Below are 23972 nucleotides of genomic sequence, written 5' to 3'. Positions count from 1 at the left end.
ACCTATCCATGTAAACACTGTTTATGTCATTATGTGGAGCTTGCGCTGAAAGAGATTTCTATTTGCCCAATGCTGTAAGACTCACTAGATGGATATTTTCCTAAAAGAAATATTGTCCTGAAAATGTTCAGAAGCACTGGCAAATAATGATCCATGAACAATGAACACAGGAAACAAGATGAGGAATCAACTAAGTATTTATTGTTGGAATACCATATTTAGAGTTGAACAAATTGAAATAAGAAAAAGACAACACAAAAGTAAAATAAAGTAAAATATTGCTCTTATCCAAAGAAGCACTCAACTGTAGGGGGTATTCAAATCAAAACAGAATCCACAGCAGATTCAGAACCATAACAAGTCCAGATCTTCCCCAGCGAAAGACTTTTTGTTTGATCCATAGTCGTACCTCAACTGTTGGTTTTCCTTGATGTCCCGACAGGCGATGAACAGCAGGATCTCCTCGTCCCCCATGCAGTACAGTCTGGGCCTGACGTTGGCCCGTTTGGAGGAATGCCTGATGTTCCTGCCTAACGCTGTGTTGTTGGGATGGCACTCGCAGTGCTCATCATGTGCATCGAAGCACAGAGCCTGTCCAGTTTCACTTGTGAAGAAAAACAAGTGTCCAGCTCGTACTTCGTGGCTGTTGTGAACGTCCAGCCCCTCTTCCCTCGAGATAACTCTGCTGTGATAGTCACACACAACTTCTCCACTGGCAAAAGGCCTGGTGGTGAAAACCCCCGTCTCCATTAACTCCAACCCTTTCCAGCGCTGCTTTCTGATCATCCTGCGGATCGCTCTGCAGGCCATGGCCGTCTCGACAGCAACACACGGCTTCCACTGGGAAAGGACTTGTGCAGCATCTGGAAGATTGACGGTCCATCCCTGCTTCTTTATCCTGGATCGGAGCCTTGTCTCCGAGGGCTGACGCAGACCGAAATACTCTGCAGAAACACGAGAAGACATCTCTGCTGGTCAGTGTACAGCCGTGTCTCTGCTGGTCAGTGTACAGCCGTGTCTCTGCTGGTCAGTGTACAGCTGTGTCTCTGCTAGATTGTGAGAGTTGCTCACCTAGAACGTGCTCCACGCGCAGCTTCATCTGTTCGCCGAGCCAGCGGTCGCAGCAGTGGCGATCATGGATCCCGGTCTGATGGACTCGTTGGGATTCTTCCGGAACTGTCCCGTCCACGGTCACAGGATGCGACTTCACAAACAGGTCATAGGCGGCCTGCTCATCTAGGCAACTCCTTTCAACCACTTGACTACAAGAAACAAATTGGAACATTTGACTTAATGAAATAACAAATCAAGCTGCACGACTGACTGTTAAAGATGGCGATCTCGATTCAAACACCCACGCAATCTTCTTCCTAAATGACAACGATTCGTCTGTCCACAAGTGTGATCGAGAGAGCTGTTGTCATGTGTAGGTATGAAACAGCTTCACAAACACACAGTATCATTATTCCTGTCTTACAGTGATTTATATGATCACAGAAGTTCTGGGATGAAAGTTTATAGTTAACACTGATGTCTATGATAGCGATCAAATCAGCTTTTGAAAGTAACTTGACGCTTCGAATAAAGATTGTATTCGTTACACCAGAAGACTGTTTGTCATTGAATCATTCATTCAAGAGATTCTTCAAAAACACTGATTCATCCAGTACAAAACAAGTGAAGTCTTTATGAGAGAGTCATTGAATCATTCACTTAAAGGAACACTCCGACTTTTTGGGACTTTAGCCTATTCACCTTATCCCCCAGAGTTAGATAAGTCCATACATACCTTTTTCATCTCCGTGCGTGCTATAAGTCTGTTTGACGCACCCACCGCTAGCCTAGCTTAGCACAAAGACTGGATGTAAATGGTTGCAGCTAGCATACTAATCCAAATAAGTGACAAAATAACACAAACATTTTCCTATTTTACATGTTGTGATTTGTATAGTCACAGAGTGTACAAAAAACAAAGTCACATGAGACAGACATATTTTAACCGTATAAATACTGGGAACTATATTCTCTGAAGGCGAAGCACTGCTACTTGGGCGGAGTGATAACCGCAGCACCCGAGACGCGCCGTGGTGAGGAGCAGAGAGAGCGCGTTCAGAGTTTGGGTACGGTACGTCTCAGGTGCTGCGGTTATCACTCCGCCCAAGTAGCAGTGCTTCGCCTTCAGAGAATATAGTTCCCAGTATTTATACGGTTAAAATATGTCTGTCTCATGTGACTTTGTTTTTTGTACACTCTGTGACTATACAAATCACAACATGTAAATAGGAAAATGTTTGCGTTATTTTGTCACTTATTTGGATTAGTATGCTAGCTGCAACCATTTACATCCAGTCTTTGTGCTAAGCTAGGCTAGCGGTGGGTGCGTCAAACAGACTTATAGCACGCACGGAGATGAAAAAGGTATGTATGGACTTATCTAACTCTGGGGGATAAGGTGAATAGGCTAAAGTCCCAAAAAGTCGGAGTGTTCCTTTAAACCATTAGAGTTTTTTTATTCAAATTAAATAAAAACATTTTGTCAGAAACTCTAGTAAATTACAAGTTGTTTTGTTTTGTTTAGAATCACGAGAAGATCTCTATTTTAAACCAAAAAATCTAAATTTATTCAGAATTTTACGACTCTAATAAATTTGATAAAACATCACAATTACAGCGTCGATATTCTACCTTGAGGCACTAGTTTCCTGCATCTCTGTCAGTTTCTTTGCCGTTTGAGAAGCACATCTGGCCATTTCATTGGTGACGTTGGGGAGTTTATACCTGCAACACCGGAAGATACAAACTTCAGAATTACCTAAAACTGCATTGATTCTTCAACCTAAGGTTGTGCACTTACTTTAGATGAAGTTTCTCTACATCATTGGAGACCTTATAAATGGGTTTCCCCGTGGAAGAGATGAAGAATCTCTCCTGGTTGATTTCTTCCAGGTTGTCTGAGCTTTTCTGACCAACCATTACAGGGCGAACATTTCTGAAATACATTTCAAACCACTGGAAAAGAAATGTGTTCTGTGAGCTCTGGTTCTTATAGATCCAAAGTAAGCTGTTATTAGAATTTAGTTTCACATAATCATACCATTTCCTCCTCCTTGGAAAGGGTAAACGTCGCCAACCGTGCTGTAGCCTTCACCTTTACTGCAACACGTCCACTTTTCCTGCTTAACCATTCACCAACCTGCAAAAAAACAAGTTTGAAATATGAGTCTACCAAAAGAAATATTCCATAAACCAAATGTTGCCAATCTCTAACAACTTGTAACCGGTCTTGCTTAAGGTTAGATCTTACAGCACAATTGCTTTATTACTGTGGCGCATTGCTGCCACATACTATTCCTTTCTTATGTTGTTATTATGTTGTTTTTGAGAGAAACCCGATAAATCGTATATCCGTCGCTTTTCTACCTTACCATACAGTTTAGGTATGCCATTTGCTTCTGCTTTTCGAACGTGAAAGTGTGATAAAGGCACGATATGCTATATAAATTCTCTAAAGTGGATAAAGGCATATTACGCGTCACTACATACAGTATGTCCTTATTACGAGAACACGTCGTTTTAAGGAGAAAACATGTAGTTAAAACAACATAACATCTCGTTACTACGAGAAAAGATGCCGCTAAAACGACATAACATCTAGTTTATTATTAGAAAAGATGTCGTTTTAACGACATAACATCTTCTTATTACGAGAAAAAGATGTGACATCAAATATGACATAACATCTTGTTATTACAACATAATTGTGTGGAAAAAATAATAAGTATGTGGCAGCAATGCGCCACCGTACTTTACAGATGAAATGAACAAAATTAATAATTGATGATCTTTATAACAGAACTGAATCAACACCGAGCTAACTTCAGCTGAACAATGCTGTTTGGATCATTGAATCATTATTTTCCTGTTATCACTGTAAAGCTGCTGTAAAACAATCTGTATTATATAAAGCTCCATGTAAATGAGGCTGACGTGACAAACACTCACAGTCATGTGCTGTACGACTCCAGGCCTCTGGAGGTGCTTCAAGACCAGAACGGCCTCCAGGTAATACAGCACCAGCTGGCGTTCTGCTTTGGTCTGATTGTTGCCGGAGCCGGAAAGCTTCCCGATGTCTTTCAGGAAGTCTGTTCTGGCCGCCTCTAATACAGCGCAGCACTGGACGGGTGTGAGGGTCCTCTCAGGAGAACGCTCGTATCTGCCGGGAAAACAAGTGCAACGCGGAAGTAAGCTGTTTTCTGAGATTGTGTGGGCACTTCTGATTCAATAGGCAAACAACAGGAAGAATAACAGAATGCTGTAAATACACACTACGAACCAGTGTGTATATGATTGCGATAACAAATAATATAACAAAATAACAGTTTGCAATATCAAGCACACACAAAGTAAAAAAATATGGACGTAGTGTCTGTGGCGTCACCCGTAGTGTTTCTGAAGAGCATTTCTAAACACAAAGTGGGCGGAGCCGGCAGTCGCCATCTTGGCAGCGTCACTCCCGGATAACCGGAAATGTGCAGCGAGGCGGATTAGCTGAGGAGACGTGCCGCTAACAGACAGCAGACAAACGGCTAGTAGTGACATCAGCGGCAATCCACCTGTCACTCAAGTGGCCACACCCCTAACTATGCACAACTTTAAGGCTTAATATAATTTAAATGGATGAGTTATAAAATAATTCACCCTCCTCACAGTCGTCATGAAGGGCAAAATTAGCTATATAGACCAAAACCTCTTTTAGCACCAGGCTGTAAACATGTTTTTTTCTGCTGTAAAGTTGGGCATTTTAACATGGAGGTTTATGGGATTGACTCTCTTCTGCAGCCGGTCTCTAGTGGCCAGTCGATGAACTGCAATTTCAGTCACTTCCGTGTTGGGTTCAAGAGAGAGACGGGGAGGTTACCGCTTGATCAAGCAGCATAACGGACAGATTTTGTACAGCTAAAATAACTAGAAGCGGATGAGACCGGAAGCCTCGACACACTCGTGTTACAATGGCTGTGCCTATACGTTAAAAATAATGTGAATATAAGTTACATTTTGGGCATTTTTGCCTTTATTGGAGAGCACAGTAGAGACATGAGGAGAGGAAAAGGACCACGAGCTGAGACTCAAACTCGGGTCACCCGATGCGCTGCAATATCATTTTTAAAGTCCCCTTGTGGTGAAAATCCAGCTTTTAATGTTGTTTATATGTCTATGTGGTGTTATTAATGTGCTTTAAGACACACCATGTGTAAGTTCATAAGTCGACAGCATTGCTGAGTATTTCCTCCTTAAAACTGCAGTGAACCAAAGACAGCCTCAAAAACACGGTTTGAAATCGCTGGTGTTTCTGACGTCACAAACGACCTTGTAACCAATCAGATCAACGTGTGATCGTCAACCAGTGGATCTCTGAGCTGAGTGAGTGAGTGGAGGCGGGGCTCATTTGCATATTCATAGAACCACGTATGCTAAATGAGGCAAGGGTGTCGAGTTACATTCAAGATACTTCAAGGCATGAAGACGTTTTTTTCAAGGAAAAAACTTTTAAATATATAATTTTGGTGATCAAAGATGAGTTTTAAGGGATAAAATGATTGACTACAGAGGGAGTTTAAGAACAAACATCATGCAATGAAATCAAATGCCAACCTCTTCCTAGTCGCCTTGATCATTTGCTTTGAGACTTCACTCTGCAAATCGGCAATAAAAGTAAGGAAGGCCTCACAGTCGTGATGGAGGACTTTGTCTTCCACACAAAGGTTTGTGAATTTAGTGTGGCACTTTAGGAACCTAAGTAAAAAAGAAATAGCAGTTAATAAAAATGTTTTATTAAAAGGCGTTATATGGATGTGACATGAATGATAAACGTTGCTGACCTTCTGATGCTCTTCAGGTAGTTCTGAATCGTTTGTCGGCTCTGTTTAGCCTCTTTCAGTTCATTCACATATTCCCAGACTCGCTCCGGCTGCCAAACGAACTCCAGACTCGGTTCCAGTGGGTTCATAAAGAACAAGAAGCGGGCCACATTTTCCACCTGTGATACGCAGTCGGACAGCATTAGTGTGATGCATTTAGCTGCTGTCTTGTTTCAGTTGTCAGGCCAGATTCTGTGGATGAGAACCTGAATGTGTGTAAACGAAAGTAGGTTTTTATTTCAATTACCTCCTGTTTGAAATTGTCATTTGCCAGAGTTTTTTCCAAGTAGTTGGAAAAGGCTTTCAGCAGTGGATGGCTTACAGGATGTTTTTGGTAAAGGCCTTTATTTAACATGCTCTTCCTGACTGAAGCAGCAGCACTGGAAAACATGAGGAAAACATGTTCCGATGACACGTGTTCATGATTGAACTAATGGGAAATGATGGTCAGAGTTTATGGGAAGAGTGGGACTCTACCTCTGCCAGACTTCCCCAGAGCTGTCCAAGCTCCTGTCCTGGACAAGCGGGGACCCAGATCCGTGTTGGGCAGCGTTCGGGGATATGTTGGTGACTACACACCCGCGGCCCTGCAGCTCCTTTATCATCCTGAACAACAGAATTAAAACCTAAATGTATTTCAATCCAATGTAAAAAGGAACCAAAGCAACCGCAAATAATGAAGCAGAAGGTGAGCGCATACATGCTGAGCGGATCGTCGTCCTCCATAATGAGCCGCAAGGTGTTCAAATCCCAGAAACGCATCCTTTTCAGGAACTCATGGTCCTCCATCTTTTCAGAACATTTCCTTTTAAGGACATGTCTGTTGCTGAGTTTGTGAGAGACAAAAAGAGTTTGATTAGATACTGACAATTTGTTAAATAAGGACATGCATGAAGTGTACTTACACATCAGAAGCCATTTCAAAGTCTGAAAGATCTCCAAAAAGCAGCAAGGATGGAGATGTGAGAGATGGGATGTGTGGCTCTACATCATCAGGACAGGCAGCCAATCCCACGGCAGCATCCATGACTCAATCAGCACGTCTGAACAATCTTCTGCACACACAATTCTTATTAATAATACAAGAGACAAAGAAAGGCAGATGCTTTAAAACAAAAACATTATATTCAGCAGTTTATTTCACACGAGTGCAATGCATTTGATCTACCCTTGAATTGAGCTTTTAATGCAAGAATCTCTCGAACGCCAATCAAATCAGTCAAATCTGATCTTTTTTTCATATGATCAGTATGTGTCATTTATGTTGTTATTTTTTGCTGCCGGTGCCTGTAACGTGAGAGAATAACATGATTCTGTGTCTTCCTCAATTTAATTAGGCTATATTCCTCTGTGATTATGTGTCACCAGTGGAAATAACTTATCTTAAAGATTTCCATGTGTATTTTGTATTGATATTTGACTTGTATTTATTGGTTTGCTAAATTCATTCATGAAGAGTCAGTCGAATAGAACAGGTGTAAAAAAAAAAACATTCAGTATTTGTCTTGTTTTCCAGTTAAACAACAGAACGGGATGCATTTGTTTTATGATTCAGCACTTACATTACATTTAGCAAGGCTTATGCTAAACAATATTCTTATATTTAATTTGCTAGAATACTGAAGAAAACAATAGATATTACAAATTTTTTTTTTTTTTTTTGCAGTTTGGCAAATGACCAAATGCTTTCAATTGTTGTTATGAATAAATAAATGACCATTTTAATCTGGTCATTAAGTGCATTCTATGAGAAGGAGTAAATGGCAGTCATTAAGATTAGCCTTTTCCAGATTGCTATTAATGACGATCTATGCCTGGCTGTTGTGGTCAAAGACTTGTTAATGGACCAAAGCAGGTTAACAGGTTCTTGAGGAAGAGTTTTATGCTAATGCTGTAGCCTATAATAAATGGTTCGTTTTATAATATCTAGATATCTAGAATAGATATTCCACACATCCATACATCATTTCACACACATTTCTTTACATGCAAGTCTGTCAGATCAAAGTTAGCCTTTCTGTTCGTTATGGAAGATTAATTCTGCCACAGAATGATTTTATTTAAATGTTATCTCACAATTCGGACTTTTTTCTCAGAACTGTAAAATATAAAATCGCAATTGTGAGTTGTAAAGTCCGAGTTACGAAAATTGTTATTACCTTTTTATTTTTATTCTGTGTCGGAAACAAGCTTTGCAGGGCCGGATTTACCTCATATTGTGACATCGGCTAAATAAATGTTTGGGGCCCCCAATACCCTCCCAACCGGTAGCGTGTATAGCCTACATTGTCGCTGTCGGGCGGAAACGCAAATGTCCAAAACCACTAGGCCTACTTAAAAAAAAAAAAAAAAACACCATTAAGACGGATTCACCTAACGCAGTAAAGTGTATCGTGTTACAACTTACGGGTTATAAAGTTTATTGTGGCTAAGTGGGCGCTCAGATTTTCTGTAATTTGTCCAAAATCTCATGTTATAAAAGTGCTTCACACAGGCAGGCTATAAGACTGACTATGACTCGTCAAATGCTTGAATAAAACAGACTTCTCCGCTCCTCAAATACATAAAACATAGCCTTTATATATGGATAATTTCTTGAGTAAAGAAAACGATGTATTTATTCAAACAACCAGTTCTTCTTTTCTTTTTTTACCCTCGCAAACAAGCAGAGATGCTCCAGTCCGATCTCCGTGCAGCGCTTCAACCCAATGGAGGCGGGGCGAAGTTGTGAAGTTTGACTGACAGTTCGAGGAGCCAATGGAGATACGAGGGTCAGTCACAAGCTCTTTTCCACAGACAGTAAAGCCTGACTAATAGTAATGATTTATGGACATAAAATGTTTCTGCCCAATATTGTAAATTTTGTTCATTTAGAAATTAATTGTTTAATTAATTGTAATAATTGTTTTGCCATTAGAGTGATACTTTTAATAAATAATAAATAATAAAAAAACTCCTCACCTGTAAACTGAGCCCCCCTGAACATGCAAGCATATCGACCGTGCCTAGAACGCCTTAATCTGTCCCTGCCAGCTTCCATAGCTGATCGTGTAAACAGTAGAAGAAACTTTCTAAATATCTTTGTAATTTTGTTGAGTTTCGTTTTTTGATGACAACAGTGGATATGATCAGATTATCACCATGCTGTATGCTCCAAAGTGAAATCTATAGTATTGTTTACATAGGAAATAATAAGATAGTCTATATAAAGGTATTTGTAAAGTAGTAAGAATAAATGATGCTGGCATGGGAAAAAAAGTCAAGACTGTTAGTTGTTATCAAGGCCATATAACCATGTCTTGAAGACTGAGGGATGACCAGAGTTGTTCACATTCACTATTATTCGTATGTTGAAAATGCAAAGCATGTCTTGTCTCGTCAATACTGTTGCCGGTAATTTACTGTTAATTGTAGTTATTTACTTAGTATGAATAAAATGTAAGAATTGAAAATGAAATGAAAATGAAAAATTGAAAATGTAAGAATGATGTTGCATGCTTAACACATCAGTGTTTGTTTTATTATTATTCATACTATCACAACAATAAATGTTTGTTGGGGTCTAAAAAGGTTAAACATCTAATGGTCTGTAATAGAGATGTGCCCAAAGCCTAAATCAGATCGTGAAGGCATGGAAAATGAATAACACATCTCATATATTGTTCCATCACCATTTCCCTGTAAGAATGTGTCGTTTCCTTTCCAAACATGTATTCGGGAACATCCCTAGTCTGTGAGCATTTCACAGATTTCTACAATCCTCCACCTGACCGAGGTTTATTTCTCCATTCTGTCACTGATGGAGTTTGGGTTCTCGTCACTGTCGCCTTTTAACACTTAATATTCAACAATATTATTGATCTCCTGCATTGACAGCATTATATGAGAACTGAACTGAGCTGGACGATGACATCACGGTTTTCTCCAGAATATAATATATAAATGAACTAAATTAATAACTTTTTTACAACAGAAATGAACCATCACTGAACTTACTTAAGCTGGACTGTGACGCTATTTTCTTCTGGAAACAAACTTTGTTGCATTATTTTCCTGTTATCTCTGTAAAGCTGCTTTGAAACCCTAAATTTACTGTGTTGTAAAAAGCGCTATGTAAATAAACTTGACTATGAACACTAATAAATATAACTATACTGCCAGTACACCATAGTTATACAAATAAACTACATCTATGCATTTATTTCTATTCAAAGGGATGGAATCCAATAGAAACATATTAGGCTTTAAAGAGTCATTATCCTTTGGCTCCCTCTAGTGAAAAACATGAATATCACAGCCTTCATTTTTCAGTCGAAATGGCTAGATATCATTGAAGATGACAAGAATGAAAAATTCCACAGAATCGAGCCAGAAGTGCTAGATGTTTTTTTGCTTTTGTTACAGTTTAAGTTGTTCCAAATTAATATTTTATTTGAGCATCCATTTAGAGAATTGTATTCATTATTTGGGCATTCAAACATTTGGTTTATCATTTACATTTTTTAAAGAAGATTTTGAATAAAAACAATAGTTTCCTCTATGGAGGAAGAAACCTGCAAACAAATAAATGAATGATAAATATTACATGAGATTCACTTACCCGATTCAGAGACCAGAGTCACATTTCAGAATAAACATGATTTAATTTTATTTAAACTTTCAATAAACATTTTAAAAACAATTTGCAGCTGAACACTAAATCCTAAATATGTAATATTATTGTTCATTTTTGAAATACATTTTCATTTAACATGATTTACGCTTCTGTACATTCAGTAACTATTTCAGGCAATGCTCCACTTTCCAAAAACAATAGTAAACCATGCAAAAGTAAATAAAAATGTAAAAAACGTGAAAAAACTTGAAATATATAGCGGTTGCTCTGTAAAACCTCACTCATTGTAGTAAGATGCCATGGGGATATATTTTTTAATTAAATCAAGTGTGAAATGAGAGTATTTAGTGTATTTGTGTGAGCCATTTGAATAGTTAGACCGAAATGGATTTAGATTGATTGCATCATGGCCAAATAAAAACAAGGGCTAATGCGGAAGCCCACCCACACATGGGCAAAGTAACAGCAGATTCTGTTTCCCAGAGTTTAGCAAATAATTGCCTTCCAAATGATGCAAGTGCCCTTTCACTGGCTGTTGGAGGTGAACTTTACCTGTACTCTACTCAGTGTGGATAACACATTGATTTTCTCCATCTGTTAGTGCTGACCACTCACTTTAACACCCCCACGATTAAAGAAATATCCATGATTGTTTTGTTGTTTTTGCCTCAAATAACAGAATAAGTCTTTTAAACCATTGTATGGTTTCATGTGGATTGCATGTATTTTCTGTGGTAATAATATTTATGCAGCACATAAAGCTTGTATTGAACCGGGAACAATTGTTTAATTAATCTTCTTTCTAATTTCATAGGTAATAGGTAAATGATTTTTCCTTTTTCTTTTACCAGTTAAAAGGTATTGGGAGCCAGAAACACCACTGACACATTCCATTATGAAGTTGATTTTAAGACGGTATTACAAAAACAAAAATGCTAGAATTGATTTCTGTGCTTTTCCAAAAAGCAAACCTATATAATACATAATGGTTTTAAAACAGTTTGCAAAAATGCATGTCCAAAAATATTAAACTACCAAGATATGCTTAATTTTTTACAATTGTAGAACATTCTGGAAAAAAAATGTCCAACAGCATTTAGTGGTTGCCTATGGCATCTTCAGTACATATCTTGCCTTACAGTTCAAACAACCATAATCTTTTGTTTTGTTTACTTTTTCATAACAGATTGTTTACTGTAGAACACGTGTGCACATTACACTGAAGAGCATTGAGTAACGCTTTACTTGAAGCATTTTTATATAATTCATTATAAAAGCATTTTAATGCATTAATTATGCCTTTTAATGCACTTTATAATATGGTCTCATAATTGTAACACAGTTATAATATATTATAGTACTTATCTATTCATTAAAAACACCTTTTTGCATTAAAACACGACAAACACATAGACATGCAAACTTGATTATATACAGAAACTTGTATATTTAACTAATATTCTGTATTACGTAATTTTTCTATAATTAAAACAAGCTTCAAGTGCCACCCCCATGAGTCCAAAGTCAGTGCTTGATTGCAAAATGGATTACCATGGACTACAGGCCACACTGTTAACCCTTGCTGTAATAAAAGGTCAAATTCTGACAGCATCATACCATTTTCCATTAAAACAGTAATATGCCATAGAAAACAATGCATTCTGGGATTTAGTTTTCGAGAAAGTAGCCTACAGGAATATACTGTGAATTAACGACGCTCAAAGTCGACACTCAGAGGCTGTGTCCAAATCACACCCTATACCCTCATTCACTATTCCCTACATTAGCTCATTAATACAGTCCACTTGAATGAAAATAAGTGAGTGAATTGAGACACGGATGAACACCTGATAAGCAGAATCACTGAAGGACAGAGAAACGAGAACAGAAAAAGAGAAACACAAGAACTACAACTGACTTCCAGCCACACTGAGTGTGAAACCAGTTTACAAACCAGTTTAACATGATTTATTTCATACATGTACAAAAGTTCTTGTTGATAATTAACAGGTATTTAGTTGCTGATGTTTTATTGAATATAATAAAGTTTTTATAATATTAGTTTATCTCTGGCTGCTGTAACTGAGTTTATAAAGCACATTTGTTATGGCAAGAAAAAGCCAAGTTGATCAGGTGTTTACGGCTGTTGTGATGATGCTATAATCATCCTGATTCTCTGATCTCATCCTGTATATAAGCTTAATTTATGAGTATTTAATATTATCATATATCTGTTAATCTACAACATTAAATCCAGTAATATTTCTGCAGTCAGTTATTCTGAAGAATATTGAAATCATATAGTGCATTAAAACATTTTTAACTCCTGCTTGACACACACAGATATCAACAATCAGCATATGAATCTCAACAATGGTGACAATCAAAAGTTTTATGTCGCAATGCATGCTGGGTTCCAGGATAGTATAAAACTCCCAGCATGCACTGCTGCATGAATAAATAAATAACAAAATTATTGCCACCATTGTTGAGAGACATGTGCTGATTTTCTGCAAGACACTGTAACTCTGTTTCTTTGGTTGTTCATGATGTGTTACATTTTTTTTAACTCATTACTGTAGTTTCACAGAGGTGGTAATGAGACACTTTTGATACAGGATTAAACTCTGAATAAGATTAGTGAATGAACAGGCTATATGAGTTTTTGTCATCATAATCAATATAACAAACTGCATTCACAAACCATGTGTGTGTGCACATGTATGGCATGCAAAAAAAAACAACAAAAAAACAGTTCAAGCAGCAAGAGGAAACTAATGTTAAAAGGTTCAGCATCGCAACTAAAGCAAACACCGATCCCCATAATGGTGACTTCAAACCAAACATTTTAAATAACATCTCAATAACAACTTATGTAGATGTATAACAGAAATGAAGTCATACTGGGTAATAATAAGTAATACTGTGTAATGGCTGGAAGTCAGTTGTAGTTCTTGTGTTTCTCTATTTTCTGTTCTTGTCTTTCTCTTTCCTTCATAGCACATAGTCTTAGAGCTCAAACATGACAATCTTATATTAGTCTTTCTGTTTATCCCGAGGTTTACCGCAGTCCGCCGGATCCAGGCCGTATCCAGATCTGATGAAGGACCTGCGCCTGGACACACACACACACACACACACACACACACACACACACACACACACACACACACACACACACACACACACACACACACACACACACACACACACACTCCAGATCTAATGAAGGACCTGCGTCTGGACGCGACGACAACGCAGTCCTGAAGTGTCAATAGTCTCTCCCTGTGAAGGCCTCCTTCCTTTTACCTCTGCACAGATAAAACGTTGTCGGGACAATCTCACGTGACAATCTCACGTGGCTAGGCTTGTACCTTGGAAACTATTTCATGGTTTGCGTTCTCGAGCCACCAGGCACTTTTTTGTACAAATGTTGTGTGAATGAGCGGCCGGATCGCATTAGGGTTTTTCTGTTAGAACGGTGTTGTGTTAGCGGCCCCTAAGTTAATAACTAATGATCGTTGCAAAGGAAGTGAATCAATCAAAACTAACTTTAGCTGGACAATAACTTTATTCTAGAGCTGCTGTGAAGCCAAAACAATCTCTGTTACTGTAATTTCCTATTATCACTGTAAAGCCGATTTGAAACAATCTATATTGTTAAAAGCGCTGTATAAATTAATGTGACTTGACTTGAATTGACTTCAGGGTTTCTGCTTGTTAACAGCAGTCGTTCATCACTAATGCTCAACAATCATCTACATATTCCCTTAATTATATCACTGCAACACTGTCAATGTTACTTTTTAGTCTTAGTAGTGTGGATTTTCCTGTGGGGTTTAAAGGTTTAACAGTGTAAGATAAAAAGACGCACCCACAAAATGTATTAACAGTAATATTAAGTTATAAAATGGGTATAACTTAGTTAACTTATAGTTTACTGTAAACTACTGTAAATTTTGTTTTTTGGGTCACCATTGTGCTGAAGAGTGGAGCCTGTGCTTCAGTCCAGGGGAAGTTGCATGTTGCTTTATTTAACATTCGGTGACTGTGTAGTTGCTGGTCCAGTGGAAATCTTTTAATGTACAATTTTTTTTTAGTGTTATCAAATGAAATAAGTTCACAGTAATACTTTTGCTCACATTATTTGTTCATGACCAATTTTAGTTAATAAATTTAAATGACACTTGGTCAAGGCAGTTGGTTTCTGCAAGTGAAATTAGTTAACTTTAGTTTTAATTTAGTAAATTTTTACAGTAACATACTGTAGATTACAGTAAATAACTGTACAATTAACAGTAAATGACTAGCGGCAGTGTTGCCAGTATTTTACTGTAAAAAAGCCTGGTAAGGTCTAACAGTGCACTGACAGGTGTATGTTGAATGAAATGGAAATTAAAAAACTTTATATTGACTTCTAAAGTCACTTTTTGTTACACCTTTTCAATGCACTTATCTGCGACAATAATATTAGGTTTTTGAATTGTCTATCATTTAGGGACTTTTGTCAGCCAATTTTGGAGCGGTACATTCAATGCTTTACAATTTATTGCAGTTAATTTGAATAACCACATTATGTAATTCAACAGACACAATGTATGATACATAATAAATAAAGTTTTTAATCAATTGACAGCCCTAGCATAACAGAAATGACATCAAATGAATGACACTTATTTAATATATATAATAATAAATTATTTGTATGCATGATTTGCACTGAAGATGCAAAAACTATAGAAATTAAAAGAATTGTAAATAATTGAGTTATAAAGTGTTAAAGCATTTATTGGAGTGACAGCAATCGTAACTGCAGCATGACCCATTAATCATAATTTAGAAACACAAAAGCTACACAGCATAAAATGATTTTTCAATGGTTTTAGAAAATACTGTTTCAACTTTATATACTTAAAAATTTCAACTATTTCACGTATAATTCAATGTGCTACTTGCCGTTTCTTTGTAATTTGTGAAATATATACAAGCAATTTCTGATTTAAAATTGGGTAAGACCGTGTCATTGTTACACATGTTACATGTAGTTACTATAGTAATAACTGTAAATTATACATAATGCAACTAACCCTAAACCAAACCAAACCAAACCCTAATCCTAACCCTATAGTAAATACTTAATATGTAGTTAATTAATCTTACTCAGTACTTAAATGTATAATTACAGTGTAACAAAGACACCTTAAAATAAAGTGTAACCCCAAATTATTGTTCCTACACCAAATGTTTTTCAGTGTACGTTAATTCCAACAAAACCTCAAAGTGATGGTGATTTCTGCTTAATAGTTAGCCTGAGTTACCTATCCTCTCTCACATGACATGCACTCACGTCTCTCTTTTATATTTGTTTTTGACATCATTGACATTGGCAAGCAACTCTGGCTCTAAATTGTTTGCTTATGTCCCCCTGCGGTGTATATTATAAAGGTCTGGAGGAGAGAGGAGAACTTTTACTCGGTTGAAGATTGCAGTATGAGAGAGCTGGTGATATTAGCAGCTTTGGTCTCGGCTCTACACGCGGCCAGCCTCCATAAAGACAGTGATGTAAGGTACAAGTGCCAGGAAGATCAGGACAAAAATGTTACGTCAGCTGCCGAGCGGTTCATTAATGAACATCACCGCCATGGATACAAATTCAAATTTGTCTCGCTGGACAGTCGCACTGCAGAGAAGAAGGTGAGAATTTTTTTCTGTTTTCAGAGTTTCAAAAGAGTGTACAATTGCTTTTTTAGTTTATGAAGAGTATTTCAACAACATAATACAAGAAAAAAGATAAAAGAAAAAATTTTTTATGATGTGCAAACTTGTTTCTGTGCAGATGGATCCTTGTGAGGTCGTCTTGGGAATTACCTTAGAGGAAACTGATTGCCACATTGCCAGTCCCAAACCTGTAGATCAGTGTATGACTAGAAGCGAAGCGCAGACGGTGAGTTGAACATCACAGAATCAGATATACTGCCTGTTATTGCTCTTAATAGAGTGACTTTTGTGAGTGGTACATCTAACTAACAGCCGTTTAATGTTTTCTTAATAGAAAGTGACCGCAAAATGTAATGTGACTGTCTCCAGCGTTAAGGGAAAGGCAGCCGTGAAGCGCTACATCTGTGACACTGAAGCAGGTGCTGTAAACACATCAACAGAAGCATTTGTCTTCTGCTGCAGACACTTTACTTACTTAGTAGATCGAAGCTCTAGCCTTTCAAAGAACCCATAGTAATGTTTAAGCTCACTTTTTCAAAGAGTACAGAAATTAGGTAATGCAACTCATGTAAAATTATAATGCAAAGTCAAATTAAGTTACATTTCACATAGTGATTGTACAGTATATTGCTCATAGTTTTGTATTTTGTTCCAGCTTCACATAAAATACTTGTGACAAAATGCCCTGACTGCCCCAGTCTACTGCCCTTGCATGATCCGAAGGGTCTGGAGAGTGTGCAAACTGCCCTGCAGAAATTCAACAAGGAATCCAGTCATGCATCTTACTTTAAACTGCTGGAAGTGGGAAGGATCAGCACACAGGTGACGTCTTTCAAACTCGGATCAAGCTTCAATATTTTATGCAAGCACATGAATGCAAATGGAAAACGGAAATTACACAATTATACGCGTCATTCCATTCCAAAGTTGTCAAAATGCAACTTGTAACGCAGCTTAAATACCCCCCAAGTTATAGAGCAACAGTTTGAAAAGAATCTTGCTGAGCAAGCTAGTTAAAATTGAACAGTTTTCCGCAATGTGAATATTAAATTTAATAACACTAGCGCCGTCAAAAGCTGACTGTGTTGTCCCCTCACGTCAGTGTCTGGGCTAAAAAGTGCACACAGTGCAAAGACTACAGTCAACGGCCAGCTAGCATGTACATTATGCACATGCCTGAGAGAAAATAACTCTCCAATCCAGCAGGTGGCAGTCTGTATTCGTCATTTTTGTGACAGTTTCAAATTGAAATGTCCAGCGAGTGTTGCTACAAGTGTGTTCAGTTTTATCAGACACAGATGCATGTGTAAATCTGGCAGCGTTTTATTACGTTGGTTGTTTTGCGTATCACCGCAGTTCTGAATTGTCACGTCCTGTGAATGGTGCTAAAAGGTCAATGCTCTATCTATGGTGAAAATGCAGAGCTTTGTCCTGCGTCCTGCAAGACGTATCCAGCGTCCCGTATTTCAGTTATATCTGTATTATTTCCTGTATTATCACCACTATAAGAAATATAATAATAAAAAATGCATTTGAAATATTTGAAACTATGCGTTTCGAAATGGGTGTGTATAATCCAAGGTTCGTTTTCAAACGGACAACAGTTTGAATACGGTCATTACAACATCATTTTTTTAAACATTCTTTGCTTGCATGTGGTTTGCAACTGCATGTTAACAGAATATTTGCCTGTTTTCTTAGTGGATGAGTTTCGGTCAAAGCTTTTTTGGTGAATTTGCCATTATGGAGACAAACTGTTCAAAGGAGGAAGCATCCAAGAGTCCAGAAGCATGCAAGGCTTTATGTGGGGATCAGGCTGTAAGTGCACACAACATGCATTACTTTATAACTTATTTAATTAATTACTATAATTAAAGTAAGACACTACAGCCAGAACCATTGTCTTTTAAGTCACTGGCCAATTTTGAGATTTTGGGCTATTTTACTCCCATAACTCCCATAGTTTTATGTCAGACTAGTTCAAAGAAAACAAGCCATTAAACAAGCCGTTACAGAAGAACCAATCTACAGAGTAAAGAAATTAGTGATGGACATACCAGCCAATCATCTCCTTCTCATTGATCAAAGGGATCGTTCCCTCACACACTATCCTGACCACTTCCAGCCTTAACATGCGGTCCAAGGCACCATATTCACCATATTAACCAGTAGTGTTAATACACAACTTCATACAGTTCTTCAGTTCCTTCAAGATCTGTAGTTTTGAACACCTCTCTTTCCCTTTGTCTTTCTCTAGCGGTATGGGTTCTGTGAGTCCTCTAAGGTCGGAACTCCGGTAAAAGGGGTTGAACGTGTAGACGTGGAATGTAAAGTTTATGAAGCTCAGGTATACATCTCGATAACACACTTAAACTGGAACAGTAAGTCCCAGTTATTTTCACCTCTCTAGCTATGTAATTATTGTGCTCTAATTGTTTCCAGAACTTAACTCATCCAATGCAACACCCCGCTCAGTCAAAGAGAGACTGTAAATTCCATGGGCTTCCACCCCACCGCCATCCAGGACATCAACCAGGGCATGATCACCCCCATCGCCCGGGACATGCAGGGCATGGCCACAAGGACAAAACACCTGACCAAGGGGGCCGTCCAGAACATGGAGGCCATGACCACAAAGAGAAAACACCTGACCAAAGGGGCCGTCCAGAACATGCAGGCCATGACCACAAAGAGAAAACACCTGACCAAAGGGGCCGTCCAGAACATGCAGGCCATGACCACAAAGAGAAAACACCTGACCAAAGGGGCCGTCCAGAACATGCAGGCCATGACCACAAAGAGAAAACACCTGGCCAAAGGGGCCGTCCAGAACATCCACACTGTCCAAAAGGCCCTTCAGGGTTTCCAGAATCAGCATCTGAGGGATATCATGAATTCCCATGCCATGGCTTTGTAAAAATACCCCCCTCTGTTTATCCAATCTGCCCCTTCCCTCCACCACGTATCTGTTCAGGCCCTCCAGACCTTGTACTCCGTCCTTCTATTCCTCCTCCTCCTCAGTAACTAACACTAAAATCTGCTGAGGAACATCCAGATGTTATCCCATGTTGCAGGGTTTGAAAGGGAAAATATTCAAAACTGAACAACAGAAGAGTGTAAATGTCTCCAGTCCAATAAATACTCTTTATTGACCAGTGTGATTGACTGATAAAGGTCCTGAAACACAGTATTACAATATTACAAAACAGCTGTGACAAGAAAATCAAATCATGTATAAATACAAAGTTCTGTCATCAAAATCTAGATCTACTCAACCTGCTCGTAATCACATCATTATCTATAGGGCGCAGCTGATTGAATACATGGGTAGCATTTGCCTGTCATGTATGTATTGGCAGTAGGACGTCCCGTACTCGCTCTGCAGCAGCAGCAATAACATACAGCAGCAGCGTAGCAGATCTATTCCACCAAGACCAAACATACAACATTGTCATATCCATTACCATGACAAACACTCCGAGAGTTGTCATGACAGAACTGTAAATGATCAGTTAGGATGCCTGAAAAAGGAGAAGTTGCCAAGAACAATTAATAAACAAAACATTTGAAAACATCAACCAACAACTTTATACTGTACATAACACGAGCAATCCTATTTACATTGATCTTTTGAATATAAGACAAAGAAAACATACTGTAACTTTTCTACTCAGTTCAAAAAATACCATTTGCTGAGGTGATAAATGCATCAACACACAATCATCCAAGTTTACTGTCCCAATGAGAAATCAGCATAGATGCTATTATTCCTTAACACCAGAAGAACTAACCGCTAACCTGGCTGTGTGATACCTTACTCTTAGCATATGCTTCTGAAGAACCATAACGTTAGACACAAGTGGCTAAAGTTTATTATTACTGATAACTTCAGTCAGATTTGAACAATTTGTACAGTACATTTCAGTGTGGGTTGAGAGACACACAATGTAATGCAGACTTTTAAAAGAGGCTGTTATTGAAAGATAGTTTAGTTTAAAACTATATAATATTTAACAATATACTGTATAATAAGTACAGCTTGTGATCAGAGAAGCTCGTGTAAAGGGAAGGATTATTAAAGACACAGCAGCAAAAATCTGTTTTTAAACTTTCTTAACATTACAAGTGGACTTTATCATATCATTTGACCCCTTTAAGCATACATAAAATTGTGTTCACAACATCTCTACAACAACATGGTGTTGACCTTGCAAGTATCATAGTCCACAGATCACAGTGTGACATATGATCTGACTTATGTTTACATGGAAGAGTTTAGAGAAACATGCAAAACTTAGGAATAATATACATGAGTAAAATTTCTTCCAAAAAAGTACATATTAAGGCACAGTCTAAAGAACAATGAAAACAATCCACACCTGGGGGGGGGGGGGGGGGGGGGGTCACTATCAGAAGACAAGGTTTCAGGGTTCATTCTCAGAAAACACAGCCCTGAAATACAAACAGCAAAGACAAATTATGTAATTTCTCAGAAAATGGAATAAAAGAACTACACAGACAGTCATTTTTAGTAGTGGTTTAATCTGACGAAATAAAGAAATTAAAAAAATGTTTTAAAAAAATGTTGGTCCCACTTTATATTGTTAGGTGTCTTTAGCTACTGTACAAACATTTAAATTAATCATTTGATATAGTGCACTTATTGTGTACATATGTCACGGGTGGTTGCTGGCAGACAGATGAGGAAGACTCATTGTATAAGAATCAATTAAAAAGGTTTATTCGCTAAAGATCCAACAGAAAGGCAAACAGATAGCAACACACACTTAACATAGACAACACCGGACACTGAACTCAAACTGAACTGAACATACGGGTGTTAATGATGGTGACAGATGAGTGCACAGCTGAACGTGATTGGTGTCCGTGACAACAAATGAGTGACGAAGGCAGGTGATGACAAAACATGGCGAGTCCAAACTAACGTGAATGTGACATGACATGTGACTATCCCGGTATGAGCGACCTCGCCTCGTGAAGAGAAGATAAAGAGGATGAGGGGATGGCGAAGGGATGGCACAGACAAGCAGATGAAGGTTCTGGGGGTGGACGGATGACCGGGAGGAGGACAAACAACGAAATCCAGGCTGGTGATGAAGGTGGAGTGAGCCAAGGGGTGGCCTTGAGCAGGGGCTGATGGATTTCCATCCAGGCCACAGCCAGTGGAGTGCCCCACGGCGGCGTTGACGGAGGGAGAAGCCATGGAGAAATGCTGGTGAGGATGACCGGAGACAACGACGGTGAGGATAGAGGCCACCATGCAGTCGATGAGCCGAGGTGGTGGAGAGATAGTGAAGATCCTGGTGGCCGTGACAGAGCCACAGCGACGGCCTCCTGAGAGACAGGTGGGGGTCCGGAGGTCTGAGGGCAAGTTGGTGTGGAGCCTGAGGCAGGGCGGAGCAAGCCGTAACAGAAGGGGTGGAGGACCAGAGAGCAGCGGGCGGTCCGCAAGTCCGCAGCGGAGGTGAAGCGATGTCTGAACTCGATGGAGCTGACGTGCCAAGGGAGTCCGGCGAGACCGAATGGCCGATGGTCCACACCGAGGTCGAGGGTGGAAGCAGCGCAAATGCGGGAGCTAGGGCAAAGGGTTGAGGCAGCGCGTAGCGCACCGAGGCTGAGGGCGGAGCCTCTGGCTCCCCATTACTAGGAGGACATGGTTCCCGACAGGTCCGAGGTGGTACCACGCTACTGAGAGGCAGAGGCGGTCCCGAGGGACTGAAGGGTGACAGAGATGGCTGGAGACTGAGGGATTGACTGGAGTTTCATGCTAAAACCAAAAAGAATTGCGTGTTCTGAATAGACTAGAGAGGTGGTGGGAGAGGGAGGCTGGGCGGGGCCAGCAAGACAGGTGGAGGACTGACAGGTTCGGGCAGCAGTACAGGGGCTAGACAAATATCCTCTCCAAATAATAAAAAAAGTGTTCTTGCCAAAAACGCACTCTTAGTAGCCGGTTGGAGAACGGGGGGCGGGGACTCCTTCGACGATGGATGGCTCGGCTGGCTTACACACCTGGTCAGGCGCATGCTGCTCGGGCTCCGTGGCGATGTGGTCCTCGGTCGCTCTTGTGGGCGCGGGCTCATTCATCGCGGCAGTCTCCGTCGCACTAACTAGGTCGTCGATCCTCGTCGTCTGGGTGGTTCTTGCTGGGCACAGGAAGGGGAGTGGGGCTGGCGGCATCCTCGACGGTGAACGCAGATCCGCAGGACGCCAGCACCCTCTCCACACATGTTGCGAAGTTCCCTCGAGGAACCTCCCCGGACAACAAGGCAGTTATCCGAGAAGGTGGTCTGATGGGCGAGATCCCAATGAAAAAACAAAAGAAAAATGGAAAAGAAAAAACAAACGCGTTCACTTCTTTGGTCCGGTATTCCAACCTGATCTCACGACCAATTCGTCCGAATTTGACGAGTGATTAAAATATGGCTAATTCGTAACAATTCGTACGACCTCACTCGTACGAATTAGTACGATTTTTGCTAAATCGTACATATTTGACGAGTTGCCCAATTCGTTTGAATTCGTACGAATGACCTACCCCTGACTCCGCCCCTAAACCTACCCATCACGTGGGTTTAGACAAATTGTACAAATTCGTACGAGTGAGGTCGAACGAATTCGAACGAATTAGCCATCTTTTAATCACTCGTCAAATTCGGACGAATTGGTCGTGAGATAGCGCTGGGTATTCTGTCACGGGTGGTTGCTGGCAGACAGATGAGGAAAACGTATAAGAATCAATTCAAAAGGTTTATTCTCTAAAGAGCCAACAGAAAGGCAAACAGATAGCAACACACACTTAACATAGACAACACCGGACACTGAACTCAAACAGAACTGAACATATATACAGGTGTTAATGATGGTGACTGATGAGTGCACAGCTGAACGTGATTGGTGTCCGTGACAACAAATGAGTGATGAAGGCAGGTGATGACAAAACATGGCGAGTCCAAACTAACAACATACATGTTTTTACATCGTATTTATATTTTTAAAAAATTACTTGTATGTAATTACAGCAGTTATTTATAACTATAATTATATCTATAAGTATCTAATTACACTGTTGACCTTAACCCACCCTTAAACCTACCCATACCACCAAACCTGTCCCTAAACTGACCCGTATCCACCTCAATAGCAGCAAATGTTTTGCAATACAGCATCAACACAATCAACACACAAAGTACATTGAACTAATTTTTTGATGTAAGTGCATAGTAATTTAGGAAACCTAAAGTGTGACCAAAATGTTTTATTTAATAAAAAAAAATCTTGAAATACTATTAGAGTTAAAATAAGTTCAGCGTCCTGTTAATTAAATCAGTAGTAAATCATGGGGACGCACTGTTTCCTGACCCTCCAATATTGTCAGTGCAGCGAGATAAAATCACTGGCCTCATGTTGCAACATAAGAAGAAAGTGTTGCAAAATCCACAATTGATTTGATTAGGGTTCAACCTCAGTTTGCAAACACTGGAGGTATTTGAACTCTTCATCCAACAGTAAGCCATACAGATCTACAACATGTTGCAACCTGCCCTCTCCCTTAAATCAATCATTCATTTGATCACACTCAGAGTGAGTGCAAGGGGCCTGTGATGTTGATTAAAACTCAATCAGGCGTCAGGAGCCAATCAGGAGAAGAGAGAGGGGTTTGTGGCTTTTAAATGACATATAAACTAGCTTCCATGGAGCAT

The 23972-nt window shown here is 39.3% G+C and overlaps 1 protein-coding gene across 2 annotated transcripts; it reads left to right on the top strand.

Annotated features, from left to right (window-relative positions):
• Positions 1–15989: 15989 nt before the first annotated feature.
• ahsg1 (alpha-2-HS-glycoprotein 1) lies at positions 15990–19403 on the top strand. 2 transcript variants are annotated; one of them, XM_056239997.1, is made up of 8 exons: positions 15991–16227; positions 16370–16477; positions 16586–16670; positions 16907–17073; positions 17953–18069; positions 18509–18598; positions 18694–18844; positions 19061–19403. In XM_056239997.1, the coding sequence occupies exons 1-8, from the start codon at positions 16024–16026 to the stop codon at positions 19273–19275; spliced, it is 1137 nt and encodes a 378-aa protein (XP_056095972.1). In that variant the 5' UTR covers positions 15991–16023; the 3' UTR covers positions 19276–19403. The 2 variants fall into 2 exon arrangements, with proteins under 2 accessions (XP_056095971.1, XP_056095972.1); XM_056239996.1 differs by having other exon boundaries at positions 15990–16227; positions 18694–19403.
• Positions 19404–23972: the final 4569 nt, after the last annotated feature.

This window comes from Rhinichthys klamathensis, unplaced genomic scaffold (genome assembly GCF_029890125.1).
Source record: "Rhinichthys klamathensis goyatoka isolate OS25496 unplaced genomic scaffold, OSU_Roscu_1.1 h1tg000578l_1, whole genome shotgun sequence".
NCBI classification, from domain to species: domain Eukaryota; kingdom Metazoa; phylum Chordata; class Actinopteri; order Cypriniformes; family Leuciscidae; genus Rhinichthys; species Rhinichthys klamathensis.
The sequence above is the reverse complement of the archived record's forward strand: the minus strand, read 5'-3'. Positions and strand labels throughout refer to the sequence as shown.

Bases quoted from the DNA above. Each gene is read 5' to 3' on its own strand.
- ahsg1 (XM_056239996.1), top strand. From the start codon at position 16,024: ATGAGAGAGCTGGTGATATTAGCAGCTTTGGTCTCGGCTCTACACGCG. The intron at 16,478-16,585 runs GTGAGTTGAACA...TTTTCTTAATAG, and splicing joins CTAGAAGCGAAGCGCAGACG to AAAGTGACCGCAAAATGTAA. The intron at 18,599-18,693 runs GTATACATCTCG...AATTGTTTCCAG, and splicing joins GTAAAGTTTATGAAGCTCAG to AACTTAACTCATCCAATGCA.